Genomic DNA, 17,326 nt, shown 5'->3' with positions numbered 1-17,326 from the left:
TTACAACTATAATCTACAGATTATACAGGAAAAGTTTTAAAAGTTTAGTTTATAAGATTATCCTTTGGAGTTTCCTGACAGGATGAAAGGGTTTGAAGGATTGATATATCTGGGGGTATCTTTCAACAGAGCTCTGCTTATTGTTAAAAACAGGGTTGAGTCCAGCTTCCCAAATAGAGTCTTCATCCCCTCTTAGTTCTAAAATCGGAAATAGAGATTTTTTTTAAATATTACATCCGTTTCTGAAACATTAGTATCAAGTTTCATTAGTAAGATCAGTCTGGCAGAAAGGGGACCTCCCCCCCTTCACACTTCCACCCAACGGCAGTTAAGGGTTCAGTAAGAAACAAAATTACTAATTCTGTACGAGCGCTAAACTAAAAGACTCCAAGACTCCTGGGAAAAAAACCTCCTCCAACTAACTCAAGTGTTGGCAGAACTTTAAGAAAAGTGCAAATAAGATCAAAGTATAAAACATCAAACGCTTCTTAAACTGTCTCTGGTGAATAATAATTATTCTTTTACTAAAGAAGAAGAAAAGAGTGTAAAAATATTTGAAAACTAAAATTTTCTTTTCTTAATATTATAATGATAATACCATACCTAGCGGTATATTTACCAAATTCTGCTCAGGGCCTTCCACATCCTAAAATTTATTTCATTTGAAATAATTTTCATACTTAATAATCATCTTTTAATATTTTTTTTTAATTTAAATGTTCTAAATGTCTTTAATCTAATTTTTTAAAATAGCTTTAAAATTAAACGTGATTTCATATATTTCTTTTAAAAAAAAGTGTTTGAAAAAAAAATTTATTTACAAAGAAACTTTGCATTCGAATCAAACTAAAATTTTCTAATCTAATAACTTTATCTTCGTTACTGAAGGCTCACATATGAAAAAAGAATATGAGAAAAGGAATTGAGTCTTTGTCACAAAGTTAAATTTTAAAACCCCGATATCTTTAGAACCTGATATTGTAAACCTTTGATATTTCAAACTTAGATTATTTGATTTGACAGAATTCATAGTTTGAAATATCTAAGGCCTGCAACATTTGGTTCCAAAGATATAGTGATTAGAAAATCAGAGTTTGTGACAAAGATTAATGATTAATGTATACAGCATTTTCTAAAAAAAATCGAAATAACTAAATAACTGTTTAAACAATTTTTCTTTTCTTTTGAGCTAAGCATTTGCGAAATATCCATAACGCTAAGTTCTCAAATAAAAACAATTTGTAAATGCCTTAGTTTAATCAACATATGAAAAAAGTAAACAATGGCAGTGACCACAGTAATCCAAAGAAAATCTAAGAAAACTTTGCCAATAACTTCTGAAAAACTATAGCTGCAAACTTCTGAAATATAAAATTAAAATGTTCATGTCTATGGCTACACAAAAGTGTAATTGATACAATAATGGAAATGGATTTGGGACACTTTTAAGTTGACTCATTGCTGAAAATTTATGAAACTTTTCAAAGCAGTATAATGGATTTATGTTAACTTTCACCTGTAATATTTCCTGATTATTTCCTCCATTTATCCAAACATGATCATAATCATTTTCATTATTTATCTTCCATTCCTCTCCACCCTGCAATTTAGTAATATCATTTTATTTCAACTTTTAACTCCATTTTCACAATAACTTTTACCGTGCAGTCATCATACAGTATGAGTATGAGTATGTTTAAATTTAGGAAACTAAATTTTTCTGATTTAGTTTTAGTAATTACATGTAAAATAGAGAAATAACGGTGGATAACTGAACTTTGACGTGACAACTTCTTTAAAACGTTGCGTGTTCTATTCACAATGGTACACTTTCAAGGCTCTATACGAATGAGTTAAAATTTTGTACTCAACACAAATATAAAAAAGTGTAAAATGAAATCAAACAAAGCGAAATACTTGTCATTATGATACATTTCTTTCAGTTTTTTGCTCTTTCTTTCTTCTCAGATAAAACAACCACGCCTTTAAAAACATAAAAATAAATAGAATTCACACTTTGTTCATTCTTCTCTGAATAGTTTTTTAGGGGTAATAAAACTTTGAAGTTTTGAATCAGAATTATAATCATAAAAATCTATGAATTTTTTACCGGAAATATGAATGAAGGAATTTTTAATACCTTAATTTGGAGCAAAATCTTTTGCAAATCTGAATTTAGATTTCCAGAAGTTTTTATCTTCAACTTGGGAATAGAACCAGAGTCCAGAAATGTTTCTCCCCTGGAGCCTGAGACCGGAAGTAGGTCTCCCTTGGGACTTGAAAGCGGAAGTAGGTCTAGGTTGGATACTGTTCTTATTGTGGTTTCTCTTGCTGGTCTGTGGACACTATAATCTGTAATAAATAATTGTAATTATTTATAAGAAGTTTTATACGTACATTATGCATGTATCAAAAAAACTGTGGAATATGTACAAGTTTCACGACTATTAAAACTCTGTTAGGATTTTAAATTGTCAAATAAACAATAAACACAACAACTGTGCAATGTGCACAGACCCAATTCAAGCTATACAGTTAAACTATTTACTCTAACAACATCAAACACACATATTGCTTAATGTTGTCTTTATATTCCACAGTTATTTAAGTAAATTAAGTGCATGGAAACTTAAATATACAATATACAGTGACCATACACTGCACCGTCGTTACAAGTGGCATCACATGAATTCGATTATAGAAGCATTTTCAGCTAGAAAAATTCGGATTTTTCAGTCTTCGATTACCAAAAAAGGTTGTCTGTATATAATGTGTATTTAGTATGCAACTCGTTTTCAGTCCTTTTAAATTTCACCAAAAGGGTTAAACTTGTGTAGTTTTGGCTGGGAGACCAATTGACCAGAGTAAAGGGTTAAACTTGTGTAGTTTTGGCTGGGAGACCAATTGACCAGAGTAAACGGTTAAACTTGTGTAGTTTTGGCTGGGAGACCAATTGACCAGAGTAAAGATAAAGATTTAGAAGCTTTTATTTGATTAAAAATAAAATTTGGTCAGTTAATTTTACATTTGTTTTATTCAAACGGACAGAATGCCCAATTGAACTGAATTACACTGGGGTGAATTAAATTAGATTGATTACCTCCTGGATATTTATGCTTCAAAGAGTTCGTTGATTTCATCAGAGAACTGAAAACAATTGAAATGATTTTAAATTAAAAGATTTAAACTGAAATATATTTAAAGGATTTTAGTTAAATACAGATATGCAGACAGCTCTGAAATGTTGCATCAATTTTCCGGACCGGGTCGACTTTTAATAATCACAATCCCTTGGCCTTCGCTTTCACACTACTAACATACTTTCAGCGTAATAGAAGTAATTGGAATATTCCCTTGGGATATTCCCTTGGGATATTCTCTAGGGATATTCCCATGGGATATTCCCTTGGGATATTCCCTAGGGATATTCCCATAGGATATTCCTTTGGGAAATTCCTTTGGGACATTTCCTTGGAATATTCCCTTGGAATACTCCCATGGGATATTCCCTCGGGTTATTTCCTTGGGATATTCCCTTGGGATATTCCCTTGGGATATTCCCTTGGGATATTCCCATGGGATATTCCCTTGGGATATTCCCTTGGGATATTCCCTCTAGATAATCCCTTGGGATATTCCCTTGGGATATTCCCTTGGGATATTCCCTTAGGATATTCCCTTGGGATATTCCCTTGGGATATTCCCCTGGGATATTCCCTTGGGATATTCCCTTGAGATATTCCCTAGGGCTATTCCCTCCCTTGGGATATTTCCTTGAGATATTCCCGTGGGATATTCCCTGGGGATATTCCCTGGGGATATTCCCTTGGGATATTTCCTTAGGATATTACCTTGGGATATTCCATTGGGATATTTCTTTGGGATATTCCCTTGGGATATTTCCTTTGGATTTTCCTTGGGATATTTGCATGGGATATTCCCTTGGGATATTTCCTTGAATATTCCCTTGGGATATTCCCTTGGGATATTTCTTTGGGATATTATATTCCCTTCGGATATTTCCTCTGGTTATTCCCTTAGGATATTCCCTTAGAATATTTCCTTTGGATATTCCCCTCGGTTATTCCCTAGGTATTCCCTTAGTATATTCCTTTGGGATATTCCCTTGGGATATTCCCTTGGGATATTCCCTTGGGATATTTCCTTGGGATATTTCCTTGGGATATTACCTTAGGACATTCCTTTGAGATATTGCCTTTGGGATAATCACCTTAGGATACTCCCTTGGAATATTTCTTTTTACGCAAATTTGGGATTTTATATTTGGGATATTATTTCAGGATATTCCCTTTGGAATATTTTCTTTGGGATATTCCCTTTTAGATATTTTCTTTGGGATAATCCCTTTGGAATATTCCCTTTTAGATATTTCCTTTGGGATATTCTTATTGGGATATTCCCTTTTAGATATTTCCTTTGAGATATTCCCTTTGGGATATTCCCTTTGAGATATTTCCTTTGAGATGTTTCCTTTAGGATATTTCTTTGAGAAATTTCGTTTGGGATATTCCCTTTGGGATATTCCCTTTTGTTTTTCCCTTTGAAATATTTCCTTAAGGATATTCCTTTTGAGACATTTCCTTTGGGATATTCCTTTGGGATATTCCCTTGGGATATTCCCTTTGGGATATTCCTTTTAAGAAATTCCATTTGATAAGTTTCAAACATCATTATTATACGATATACATTGATGTACTAAAATATGAACTACTTTATATTTAACCTGAGGTAATTCAGAATGTCTCTAGAAGAGGTGACATTTTTCTTCATCAACAATATTTCTGGGTTCTTTAAAACAAAACATCAAAATCAAATGAAATATAAAATATGAAAAATTAAGTTTTAAAAAAAATAAAATAGAAATTTTTTAAATTTTTATTTATGTTTTGTTCCTTGTTGTATGGTACAGATTCAGGTTCATTTTCAACATAAAAGCTTATTTCGTTTCTATTTTCAACCTTAATTTCATTTGCATTTATGTTGTCTTCTTGTTTCACCGTTTTCTAAAATAAAGTTGTGTTTGTTTTCGGTTTCATTTTGGTTCTGTGGACGATTTAGTGAGATTCTTTCGATTAATCAACATCCGACTTATATATAATTTTCTTTAGGAAAATATTTCACTTTTTATCTAAGTTTCTGTTTTAAGTGACTTGTACAGTTTTGCTTTACAGATAATGGAGGAATTTATCTTAAGTTGCAACGACAGTTCCTTTAAAAAACTTTTTATATTACCTTTTCTTGGTCTGGTCTTTTCAATTGAAAGTTTTCGTTCGGCACAGAATAAACTATAGTTGTCTCATAATATTCAGTATTCACTTCCGAATGATTTGTACCTTTCCTATCATATTCTCCAACAGATGAAGAATATTCAAAATTTTGCTCTCCTGTAGTATTTTGCTGAACTGCTGCTAAAAATCCCGCAAATGTGTCAGGATTAAACAAGTTCGAATTTGAATCTTTATTCTGATTTTTCATTTGATCCTCTTTTTTTCTTCCTTGTCCAGTTTCCCTGTTGTCCGGTTGAATTAAATCCTCCATAAGTTTGTCAACATTTAGCTTGATGTCCTCAGAATAAGACCAGCTCGGTAGTAGTCCAGACTCGTCCTGGAAATATTAACACACATATTACGACAAGTAAGTTATATTTTTACTTTTAATAAAACTTNCAAAGGAATTGAGTTTTTGCAACAAACTCTGATTTTCTAATTTCAATATCGTTGCAGCCCGGTGTCGTAGACCTTTAATATTTCAAACTATGAATGATATTAGATCAAATAATGTAAGTTTACATCATAAGGCTGCAAAGATATTGGTTTTACAAAAACTGAATTTGTGGCAAAGACTCAATTCCTTTGTTGAGGGAACCCATGGGTGACCGGGGAAAAACATAGGTTAAACAAATTTCGACATTTTTTTAAATTCCGAATTCTTTTTCAGCTAGTCTCAAATATTAAAAATGCTGTTATTGAAAAATACCGTTTTAGAAGAATAAAAGATTAATCTTAACTTTAAAAGATACGTATTTTCTCTCCACAAAGAGTCAATTTCGATCTTTTGTTGAAAAAGAAATAGATAAGAACAAGAACCAGATGATACCGAAAAACACTCATTGCTATGATTTACTTTTTCACATTTAAAAGAGTGAGGTAGTTGTAGCAAATAAATAAGCGCACAAAAACGCATTTCTAAATTTAAATTGAACAAGATGAGTAGCAAATCTCCGGAAATAAAAAAAGCGGCATAAAGTCGGAAAATGCTAAATTCGTGAAAAAAAAATGCCAATTTTCATTCGCAGAATCCAGAAGGAAGGAATTAACTTAATCTTTTGGACCATACAGGGATTAATGCTTTCCATGAACAAAGTTCTGATTGCGGTTCTTTTATTTTTAGGCCAAGTTTTATCCAATACAATATTGATAATTTATATTAGACTTCGTCCAATAATTGGGAACTGTTTTCCAGTAAATAAATAATGAATAAACAAACGTCAACAAACAGAGCTTAAAGGGATTGTACACATATTTTCTAATGAAAGTTTAAAATAAGACAAAAAACTTAGATTTTTATAACTCAAGATTGAAATCTTAAGTAACTCCTCTTAGTGGATAACATTACTTTTTTTAATATTTGTGCGTAATATGAAAACTAGAGCAGCTACGATGTCTTAAAGTCATATCAGTAATGTCGAAAAGATTTGACCTTATCCTTCTACCTAGTTCACAGTGACGGATGTCGATTGCAAGTATTTAATGATAATTAAAAACAATAATTTTTTAATTTGTCGCCGAATATATATACTTCAAAAATATGTTAAATTAAACATGCGTAGCTCGTTAAACTACGTCTCTAACGTGCAAACGAAAGAGACTATTTAGCAAGAAGAAAAAAAACGTTTTAAAAAATTACCTTGGTATAATAACTGTTGCTTTGATACTGAGGGCTGTGCATCAAAAATTCAGATTCTAAATCTTCTAACGTTTATCAATAAGTCAACTTTCAATTTAGATAAAAAATATATATTTGCACTAAAGATAACTAGTAAATACCACTTCAGTCAACAAACACTTTAATGAAATAACAACTTTATTATTTTATTTAAAATTAAGTTTGCAGCGCAATGAAAACAAAAAATATTTTATTGATGCCTATGTTTGCAGTGATTTCTTCTTGCCATTTGAATATATTCTCGTTAGCAGGACTAAACAAAATTATTCTATCGAACAAAGAACAACATTTTGATCAAGGATATTATTTCCCAAATGTAACCTTCCAAAATGAAATTTTCAAAATGGTTAATTTCAAAATGACTACCCCAATAGCAAATGTCTATTTTCCAAATAACTATTTTCTTAATGTGCATTTCTCAAATATCTAATTTTTTAATTTCGATACCCCATTAAGTTTTGTTTCAAAGTTTATTTCTCAGAACATTATATCCCAATTCCCAATTCCCAATTCCCAAATGGAATTTCAAAAAAGTGAGTTTTTAACAAAAATCTTTTTTCCATACATCTCAAAAATATTTGATATTTGATTTATCCCATACATATTTTACTAATCTATGTTTCCAATTAGGTTTTTAAAATTGTTTATACAACAAAATAAACCACACATGTAGCTTTTTACAAATAACTATTTCTCAAGTGTATATTATGAAAAAAATACATTTACCTATTAAACAAAAAAGAATTACCAAGACAACAAATTAAAGCGTTTTTTTTTCAAATCACTCGTTTTTAAAGAATGTTTCCCAAATTTTAACCATTGAACAAAATTAATAAGTTAGATTATTGTCAATTATGTTGAAATTATTTGTGCGTAAATTAGAACAGGTTTTAAAAAATCGGGTTGAGAAATAAACGTTCAAAACTTGTGCCAAATTGGTAAGCTATCAAACAATTTTTGTGTACATACAAAATCAGGCATACAGTCGGTTTAAGATACTTGCAAAACGTTCAAAGATATGTACAATTAGTAAATAAAAGATGTTTCAAGCTAGAAATAATACCTGGTTGGCCTGTTTATTGTGGAGGACATAGAGTTCACTTCAGGATAAAAATTCTCAAAAATCTGTTCTCGGAGAACATTTGATATGGAACTTTTCATTGTTGAAGAATCTATGTCTGTGCTAAAATCATTGTCTGTAGATATCAAACTAGAATCAAGAATCATTTTAGATGGTTCAATTGTTGAACTAGGAACGCTGAGGGGAACATTAGAAGAATACGAAAATTTCGATTCTCCGGATGGTGTCGTAAACCACATAAATCCGGACACTGGTTGTTTACGGTTTAAGGGTGTCTTGGTTGCTTTGGCTTTTGCTGTTGGCTTGGTCAATATAGATACAGGCGTTGTAGATGTAGCTTCTGTTATTGTCGGTGTTGCTGTTGTTGTAGTCGTTTTAGCTTCCGTGGTTGTGATTGTAGTTTCTAATGTTGTCGTTTCCGCTGCGGTTGTTGTTCTTGCTGCTATTATTGTCCCAGCTGTTGTTGTCATCTTAGCTGTTGTAGCTTCTGCTGCTTTCATTGCTGCTTCAGTGGTTGTCGATGTAGTTTTTGCTGTTGTCGTTGTGGTTGTCAGTGTTGGTGTCTGAGTTTGTTTTTTAGATGAAAGAAAAGTTTCCTTTTTAGGGTTAGATTTGCTATTTTGGAGAAGATTTAAGAAATGTTTGGAGTAAAATGAGTTATCTTTGTGCAGGGCTGCTTTCTGGTCCAAATATTTTTTGAAAATATTGTTAAAAGATGATACTTTTATTGATAGTGGTTGGCTTGTTTGATTTGGTGCGATTGTAGTTGTTTTCGTTTCAGTAGTTGATTCTGAGGTTGAAGATGTAGTTGTTGGTTCAGTGGTTGTTTCTGCGGTTGACACTTCTGCAGTTGTAGATGTTGATGTTTTTATTTGTTGACTTGTCGTTGACTTTGTCTCTTGTTGAAATTGCTTTGTAGAATTTTCAGAATCTAAAAAAGTATTTTTTCAGTTAAAAAATTTTTACTCTAAAAACAGATAATAAGATGCAATATAGTATCTACTTTTTAGAAAGAAAGCAAAAAAACCATACTTCCAAAAAATTTACATTTTAAAAAATATTTACAAAAATGTTTTGAAAGACTCCTGTGATATTTCTCTGAAAATTATCAAAATACTTTTTTTAATCATAGTTTACCTTTTTCTTCCGTAACACCTCCATTTTGCCAACTTTATCAATTCAAATCAATAAAAATAGTGAATTGTAATCAAACAATCAATGTTAAAAAAGTTGCAAAATGTACGTCGGAAAATTATTTAAATAAAATAACATTTTTTTTGAAAATAATCACCAAAAAAATGTGAATTTCATAGACTTTTCAAAAATGATTATTGAAAAAAAAATTGTTTAAATTACTTTAAAAGGGGTGGCGCCAAACGCCCTCCCTCCAGTCTTTTTAGGGTTGAAAATCGAAACACGTACTTATCAAAATAGGTAAACAAATTATTGGAAGATTGATTTAAATATTTTCCTGTTTGTCAGTTTTAATTTGTCTTGGTCTATCTTTATCCTTATCCTTGATCAATAGAAAATGCAATAAAATACTTTTGATTGCTTAAAATTAAATTTGGTTAGGAAGCAATCCAATCAAACAAATGCATAGTAATCATAATCATAAGCGTTTTTTAATGCAATTTACGTTTTTATGTTTGAGTTCGGAACAAACAAAAATGTGCTTGTAAAATCCGCAATTTATTAATTCTAATATTAATTCTAATATTAATTTATTAATTAACCCTAAACCAATATTCCTTGCAGCTCTATGTAAGACCAAGTTTGATTTATTTATTTGTTTTGATTTTGCAATTGCGGAAAGGAGAGGTGAATCTTAAATGTTCTACATTAATTATACTATTGTATTTTCGCATGTTCTATATTCCTTTGAGATGGTTTCAGCAAAACATCTGTATCTACATTTTGTTGAATTAGCTCAGGCAATTTCTAGAATATTGTTTTAATCATAGATTAATTAACAATTTATATAGAACAGTAGATGTCGTCTTTTCAAGATTATGGGATTTTTCATTCAGAATAACCCTGAAGCAGAGGCCCATAGAAGTTACGTGCATTCTCTCTCTCTTTCTTGTAATTCAACGCTTCCTGCGCGGAAATTCTTTGGGCTTCTGCCTCAGGGTTACTGTGACCTAAAAACTCTCAAATCTTGAAAAGACGACATCTAGTGTTCTATCTGTATTATTGATTAATCTATGGTTATAATCAACAAGTTTACACAAACTGTGGTTAACTTTTTTTTACATTTTTACATTAAATTTATGAAAAGTAATAACTGTACCATGTATTTTTAAAAGGCATGGTTATACAGGGTGAGTGTATTTATTTTATAATTTCATAATCGACCTATGTTTTGCGTATTTTTTTTCACATATCTTAAAGAAACAGTATTTACATACATGTTTGCATTTCCGAACTTTTTTTAGAGAGAGAAAAAAAGTTTCGCCGATGTTTTAGCGCTACAAAAGTTCTACAAAAAGTTTTTAAATATTTTTAAAATACCATGTAGGAGAATTGCACAAATAAAGTTTTGCACCAGACGCCGTTAATCACACTTTTTTTCGATTCACCCTGTTTGTTTTATACTGAAAGGTTGACAGAAAACAAGTAGGAAAACAACTATTATTTCTCTAAAAGGTCTGTTCATGAATTGCTAAACTATGTTTAAAGGCTTTAGATTATTTCTTACATCATTCTGAAAACTGTAAACCTTGGTTTTGCTCGCCTCTGAAGTTTTGTATTTGCTGCCTAGATATTACAAAATAATTCTATTTAGCAAAAAAGCTCAAAAAAGTATTGTCTCAGATTTTTATGTATGCCCAGGAACTTAGTTTTGATAAAGTTCTTTCCAACAATTTTAATTTTGAATACCTATATCTTTGCAACCCAATGACGTAAACCTTTAATATTTCAAACTTAACCTATTTCATGGCTAGAAAAATCACAGGTCTACAACTTCGGGTTGCAAATAAATAGGGTTTAAAAAATCAGAGTTTGGGGCAATTAACTTTTCAATTAACTTTTACTTTTACGTACTTTTCGTGATATTAGCGATTTATTAGAAAAAGTGTTGGAACTTTTTTTTCAATCGGAAATAATCTGAACACTTCACTTTTATTTGTTAATCCCTATATCTTTGCAACCTGATGTTGTAAACCTTTAACATGTCAAACTTTATAACAGTTATATCTACTAACATTCATAATTTAAAATATTTGAATATCAAATTGCAAAGACATAGAAAAAAAGTTTAACGGTTGGGGTATTTCTTTATTTGCATTGTAAGATTTTTGAAAATTTGAAATTGTAATTTCTCACTGACATTCATTTAATTCTTGACTGGCTATAAACCTTCCTCTGGGTTACCACAAACTATATACAAAAAGTAAATTATAAACAGATGATTATTTTTTCCTGTTAGTATTGCCAACCAGTCTCTAGGTATATCTGGACTACCTATCCCGTTGTAACTAAAATGTAAACCAAAAGTTATCTAACAATTTTCCTAAATTAATTTTTTTTAGCTAAATTAAATTTTTACAAAAAAACAGTTGTATTAGCTTCATAATTTTTTTTAGGATTGTACTATCTATAATCTGAGATTGTACTTTTTCTTATTACTATAATTGTAGTGTAATGAATTGTTTTAAAAAGAAGTTGTTTTACCTGTATGCAAAACGCTTTTTTCGCTTCCCTAGAACAAATCAATATAAGAAAAATTATATTATCTAAAAAGCAGCACATTTCTCGATGTATGTAAAGAAAAAGTCAAATTTATGCGAAATTACTTGTACGAATTTTTGTTCATCTCAATATAATAGTTCTATAAAAAGAGTAGTTATGGTCAAAAGCAGAGATAAGAGAGTTACAGAGATCGATTATCAGCTAAAATATGCGATATTTTCCAAAGCATATTCTATTGTGTACAAGTACTGTACACGACCAATCAGCAAACATCTGTATTCAGGGATATTTCAGGATCCTTTGGATACGAAACACAAAATCTTCAAAAAAAGACTGAATTCATAATTATGTCATGTTTCATGTTTAAAATTGGAATATTTCTTTTAAAGTTGTAAAACTTAACCCTTGAATAGGGTATTATGTTCAACAAATGGCCGTGAGATGGCACTCTAAAAACATATCGTAAAAATGTAGCATGTCGTGCCGGGTCAAATTAGGCCTACGTAGCCCACCCTGTGAAAGGAGATAAGCAGTCTGTGTAGTCTGTGGTTAAGGTATGCCAGATTTCGATCGTACATGCAATTTATTTTGTTTTGACATACCCCAAAAATACAATAAATGAAAAAATAATAAACTGATTTGATCAAGATACAGATTTTAAAAAAAATTTTTTACCTCCTAGAAGAGGAAGCCAGTATGGATATGAAGCGACAGCTCCAGCCATGAGTGCTGCTCCAGCGCTCCCAGATAGGGTTGCAAGCAGCTCCTTACCAGGGTTCGGAGCTTCCTAATGTTTTCATATTATATTTATATAGATATAAATATTGAATGAAATAAAGAACAACATTTTCTGTCTTGAATTCTTTTAAAAATATATTAAATAATTAATTTTTAAGATTTTTGACATTTGCTAAAGTGATATTTTTAATCTTTTTAAATCTTTCAAATTTTTTTTGCTTTGCTATTTTTCTTTAATGTTTGAAATTGTTGTAAATTCAGTTTTTATTTTTCAATACTTTTTAAGATTTTGATTTATTTTGTCCTTGGACATTGATGTAATTTTGCATTCATTTAAAACTTTTTAAAATTTGTTTACTTTTTCCTTTGGCGCTGTTATTTTCATTAATTTCTAAGACTTATTTGCTTCATTTTGTTATCATTTTGTTATCTATGGTTATATTTTGTTATCAACATGTTTTATTTTTCAAACCTTTAAGCTCGGAGATTCCAAGGAAGTTGAATCCTCACTTCTATATGCATAACCAAGAGGGCCAATAGAGCTTTTTAAATTGGTTGATTTGTCGTCATTAGCTTCTATTATTGCAGCTGCATATTGAGGATTTTCCTCGAGAAGGGTCAGATATACTTTCAGTTCTTCAACTCCTTCAACAGTATTTATATCGATCTCCAGTGCATCAACAAGCTTTTCTAAATAATTGGAATCTTTTAATTAATTAAGTAATATTGATGTCAAAATGTCGGAAATTTTAATTAATTAAGTAATATTAATGTCAAAATGTCGGAAATTTTAATTAATTAAGTAATATTCATGTCAAAATGTCGGAAATTATTAACTTATTTCTGATAATTTAACTCATTATTTCTGACCTCAGAGTAAGTAATACTGAATGGGATGAGAAAAAGAGCCATTAAAACAAGCAAGAGTTATCATAAAAAAAAAGTGAATTTTCTAAGTCAACAGCCCACTGATCAAGTTAAAAAAAAGTTATCTAAAATTTGAAAACAAAGTTAAGTTTAATGAAAAAAAAACAGTAAAAATTTCAAAGTTTCAGGTATAACTAAAATCTTGTTGTCAGGAGTAACAAAAAAATTAACTAATGCAACGCACACTGCACAGTGCACACACACATTGATCAAAATTGTGCACACTCTAAATCAAACATTTTCCAACATTTTGTCAATTAACCATTTTAAATCAAAGCTAGAAACTATTTTTTTTAATGTATATGATTATGTACACTGTACAGGGCTAAAAAAGTATAAGTGAGTTATCAAGTTAAAACCATTGACCAAGTCGTTTTCTAAGACGAACCTGTCTAGAAGAAAGATGATCTCTAAATCTATGTGAGCTTCAAATATCCACAGTAAACAGTGGGAAAGACAAATATGGTTCTTGATTTATTTCAGACTTCAATCCTTATTTTTTATTTTACGATGTATAATTTTGTACCATTGCGTGTATAGATGTCAAAAGGTTGAGTGAATTGAGATTGTGAACACATTTTAGTGTGACGTATTAGGAGGACTGTTAGAAACAGTAAAATAGGGTTGCTTACTCTCTAAGCGCTCCAAAGTATGGATTTAGGTGTATCCATACCATAGATTGATAGAATCCGCATATAACATCTCTCTAGCCTCTGTAATCAGTGACGTCATATGCAGATTTCATCTATCTATGCCAAGGAGAAGACATTTCCCGTGCATTGGAGCGCATCGAGAGTAAGCAACCTTATTTTACAACCTTGGTTAAAAATCTACTTCTTCTTAAAATGTATTGCAAAGATTTAAACCAAAGTTGAAATTTTTCTTGCAGGGTATAACGGTAGAGCTTATGAAATCAGTAGATTTTTTAAATAAACTAGATATTTACTGAGTAGTTGACTATTTACAAACCTTAGTTCTATACACACTTTGTATTTTTTAACATTATTCTAAAAAATAAATATAGAAATATACAAAGTAATCAATACTTGCCTAAAGCCGGGGTTAAGGTAGGCTTAGGTTTCTGATCCGAGGCTGAAGGTTGAAGGTTCGAGGCTGAAGGTTGAGAGTTTGAGGCTGGTGAAGGGGATAAAAATGTTGATTGAAGAGGAGCACCTAAACACAACAACAAATATATAAATCTAAATAACGCAAAAAGAAATCAGATTTGTTGATGATATTAAGCTTTCCTTAAATGTTCATCTATTTACAGCAAAAGTTTATCTTTACAGGGAAAAAACAACGTTTATGATCCTTAAAACTAGTTTTAAGGTAGATATTTTGATTTATTTTGTTTATTGTTACCCCTTATATATGTTTTACTGAAAAGTGAAAGCTCTGTTTTAGTATCTACCTGGATATTTGATCTTCTGTCGCTGATGCTGTTTGTCTGCCATCAGAGCAGCCATCATATTAGGATATTTGTGAAGTGCTTGAATAACCTGCATTCAGTTTTTTAAATGTTAGTAATTTTTTTTCATTGAGACCCCTAGAACTGTGAAATTTGAAGACGACATTTAAGCAATCATTTGTGTAGTTAAAATAACGATTTCAATGTTAATCTGTTAATTTATGCTTTTTTGTATAAAAGTATTTCAACCGCGCGGACATTTTTATTTTTATGTGAATAATCAAAACTGATCTAACAGTTCCAGCAAGATGTCCCTTTTGTTTACAAATAAAGCATATATACATCATCTTTTTTCTTTTTACTCTTTTACGCTTTTTTGAAGGCAGATAGATTTTAAAGAAAAAAGTAGAAAAGACAGCTTAGTAAGTTAATAAATGGTTAAACTATAGACCACAACTAGGGATGTTAACGTTTTCATTTTTCAGAAAAACGATCGTTTCGTTATGAAAACGACGACGAAAAATCGAAAACGAAACGATCGTTTTTAAAAACGATCGTTTTTAAAAACGATCGCTTTTTAAAAAAAGTTTGTTTTTTAAAAAATGGTCGTTTTAAAAACGATCGCTATTCGTTTTCTAAAAGTTCAAAACGAGTGGGTCGTTTTTAAAAACGATCGTTTTTTCCGAAAACGAAACAAAAAAACGATCGTTTACCGATCGTTTACAAAAACGATTAACAAACCTAACCACAACACAATTGAATTCAACTTGAAGAAACTGAACACTCCTGTATAGTCCTGGTTAATGAACTGCAAACAAGATAGAAGAAGAAGATAAAGGAATTAGTCTTTGCCACAAAATCAAATTTTCTAATGCAATTATCTTTGCAACCTGAAGAGGTAAACCTTTAATATTTAAAACTTAGATCAATTGATTTAACCAAATGAATATCTAAGGTCTACGACATTGAGTTGTTAAGATATAGCGATTAGAAAATCAGAATTTGTGACAAAGACTTAATTCCTTTAAGCTATATTTCTCACACGATTTTTTTAAAAAGGTGCTCCCCTAGTTTTTATTGACAAGTATGTGAGAAGTAAATTTATTCAGTTACTTAAAGGAAATTCAAAACATTTATATTCTTTACAATAGTTCTTCAATTTACTTTATTTTGACGTGACTGTTTAGTGTTTAGTTCAGAGTGGATTGTTTACCTTATCTGATCCTTCCCCTTCCAGCTGGGAGAGAAGAACAGCTCCCAGAATTTGATCTCTCTGATTCAATCAATCAATAAATCAATTCGTATAATAAAAGAAAGTTAGTTGAGAGTCAATAAATCAATAATAAAATACAAATCAGATCATTAATTAAAAACATCTAAAGTAGAAAAAGATGTTGGGAATTTGGAAATCTGCGAAATATGTGCGAAATAGTGGAATGGAAAACTGCGATAGTTAGCTAAAGCTATTTCTAGAGAAAGGCCAAGTAAAAATCCACGGATATTCGACGAAATCAAATAAAATGATTGATTGCCTGAGGTCTGATATCTGCCTCTGGTTTGATTTGTGAATTAAAATGATAATCTGATATTATATGCGAGACAGGATCATCAGAATTCTAGAATTTATATACAGTGAGTGCCAAAAAACAGTGATATTCTCGTCGTCTTTTTTGTTCTTAAATCTGAAAATGTCCCGAGCTCTGGATTTTGCAATTCGCAACAGACGTATTTCTTAAAAATTGCACAGGACAATTTCAAACAATGCAATATCAGATAGCTAAATCCTTAGCGACATTTCTTAACAAAAAGGAATAAAAAGACGACATTTAATCCTGCGCAGTTTTTTGGTTCTTTTTGTATCTAAATTGATTAAGGATGGTTAGGTTATTAATTAAAATGGTTTATTGATCGCAACTCAGATTTTAAAATCAACAATGATATTTATGATTTTGGCCTCACAGTTGTGATAAGAAGTGTGATGAATGTTAAGGCCTTATTATTTTTGTAGATTTTTGACCACCAACTTGAAAAATTTAATTGCTGAAGAGAATTTATATAAAGTTCAGAAAGTTTGTCAAATAATCTAGTAATTAAATTGTTACCAAAAGTGTACATGCAAGACATGATTATTATATTTATTTTCTCGAGGGCTTTTAAATATGTATCTAATTATTATATATGTAGCATAAAAAAAACTATTCGCAATTTTTTATTTGTTTTGCAACACCGTGATCGTCCTGGAGTACCAAACCTTGAGATATGAATTACGCACTATAGTTCAAGGAGATTTTAACCCATGAAGAAAACTCAAAAGGGTTAAGATATATAAAATATATATATCCAACAAGAAATTATTCGCTTAAAGTTTTTAATTTGGCTTAAAATTTGTGTTTTGGGGACCACTGTAAATGTAAAATCATATTTAACCCTATCTCTGCTGGGGTACTTGAAAACCAGGATATGCTGGGGGGGGGGGCAATTTGACCCCCCCCCTCTAAATCCCATGTTTT

At 30.7% G+C, this 17,326-nt stretch overlaps 2 protein-coding genes across 2 annotated transcripts in view; both read right to left on the bottom strand.

The window, feature by feature from the left end:
* Positions 1 to 49: 49 nt before the first annotated feature.
* LOC111696203 (cell wall protein DAN4) lies at positions 50 to 9,177 on the bottom strand. Its single transcript, XM_023465750.1, has 12 exons — positions 9,165 to 9,177; positions 8,030 to 8,978; positions 7,167 to 7,219; positions 6,928 to 6,992; positions 5,254 to 5,625; positions 4,914 to 5,024; positions 4,745 to 4,809; positions 3,101 to 3,147; positions 2,141 to 2,352; positions 1,517 to 1,600; positions 604 to 646; positions 50 to 198 (listed from the first exon to the last, which is right to left on the bottom strand). Exons 1-12 carry the CDS (start codon positions 9,175 to 9,177, stop codon positions 50 to 52), a joined length of 2,163 nt encoding a protein of 720 aa, XP_023321518.1.
* Positions 9,178 to 9,490: 313 nt separating this feature from the next.
* The window catches only part of LOC111696201 (uncharacterized), a 14,558-nt gene continuing 6,722 nt past the window's right edge, over positions 9,491 to 17,326 (bottom strand). Inside the window, exons 10-20 of the mRNA XM_023465749.1 lie at positions 16,349 to 16,432; positions 16,030 to 16,089; positions 14,820 to 14,907; positions 14,459 to 14,581; positions 12,954 to 13,171; positions 12,419 to 12,530; positions 11,726 to 11,753; positions 11,474 to 11,529; positions 10,749 to 10,807; positions 9,927 to 9,988; positions 9,491 to 9,563 (exon numbers count right to left, since the gene is read on the bottom strand). Of these exons, the coding sequence (XP_023321517.1) occupies positions 9,491 to 9,563; positions 9,927 to 9,988; positions 10,749 to 10,807; positions 11,474 to 11,529; positions 11,726 to 11,753; positions 12,419 to 12,530; positions 12,954 to 13,171; positions 14,459 to 14,581; positions 14,820 to 14,907; positions 16,030 to 16,089; positions 16,349 to 16,432 (963 nt within the window). The remainder of the gene's footprint in view (positions 9,564 to 9,926; positions 9,989 to 10,748; positions 10,808 to 11,473; positions 11,530 to 11,725; positions 11,754 to 12,418; positions 12,531 to 12,953; positions 13,172 to 14,458; positions 14,582 to 14,819; positions 14,908 to 16,029; positions 16,090 to 16,348; positions 16,433 to 17,326) is intronic.

Source organism: Eurytemora carolleeae, unplaced genomic scaffold (genome assembly GCF_000591075.1).
Source record: "Eurytemora carolleeae unplaced genomic scaffold, Eaff_2.0 scaffold12, whole genome shotgun sequence".
NCBI classification, from domain to species: domain Eukaryota; kingdom Metazoa; phylum Arthropoda; class Copepoda; order Calanoida; family Temoridae; genus Eurytemora; species Eurytemora carolleeae.
Note: the sequence above shows the minus strand (reverse complement) of the source record. Positions and strands in the feature narration are given on the sequence as shown.

Excerpts from the sequence above, each read along its gene's own strand:
- LOC111696203 (XM_023465750.1), bottom strand. Across the intron at positions 5,626-6,927 it reads GCAACAGTTATTATACCAAG|GACGAGTCTGGACTACTACC; the intron begins GTAATTTTTTAA and ends TAATATTTCCAG. Across the intron at positions 3,148-4,744 it reads GACATTCTGAATTACCTCAG|TTCTCTGATGAAATCAACGA; the intron begins GTTAAATATAAA and ends AATTGTTTTCAG.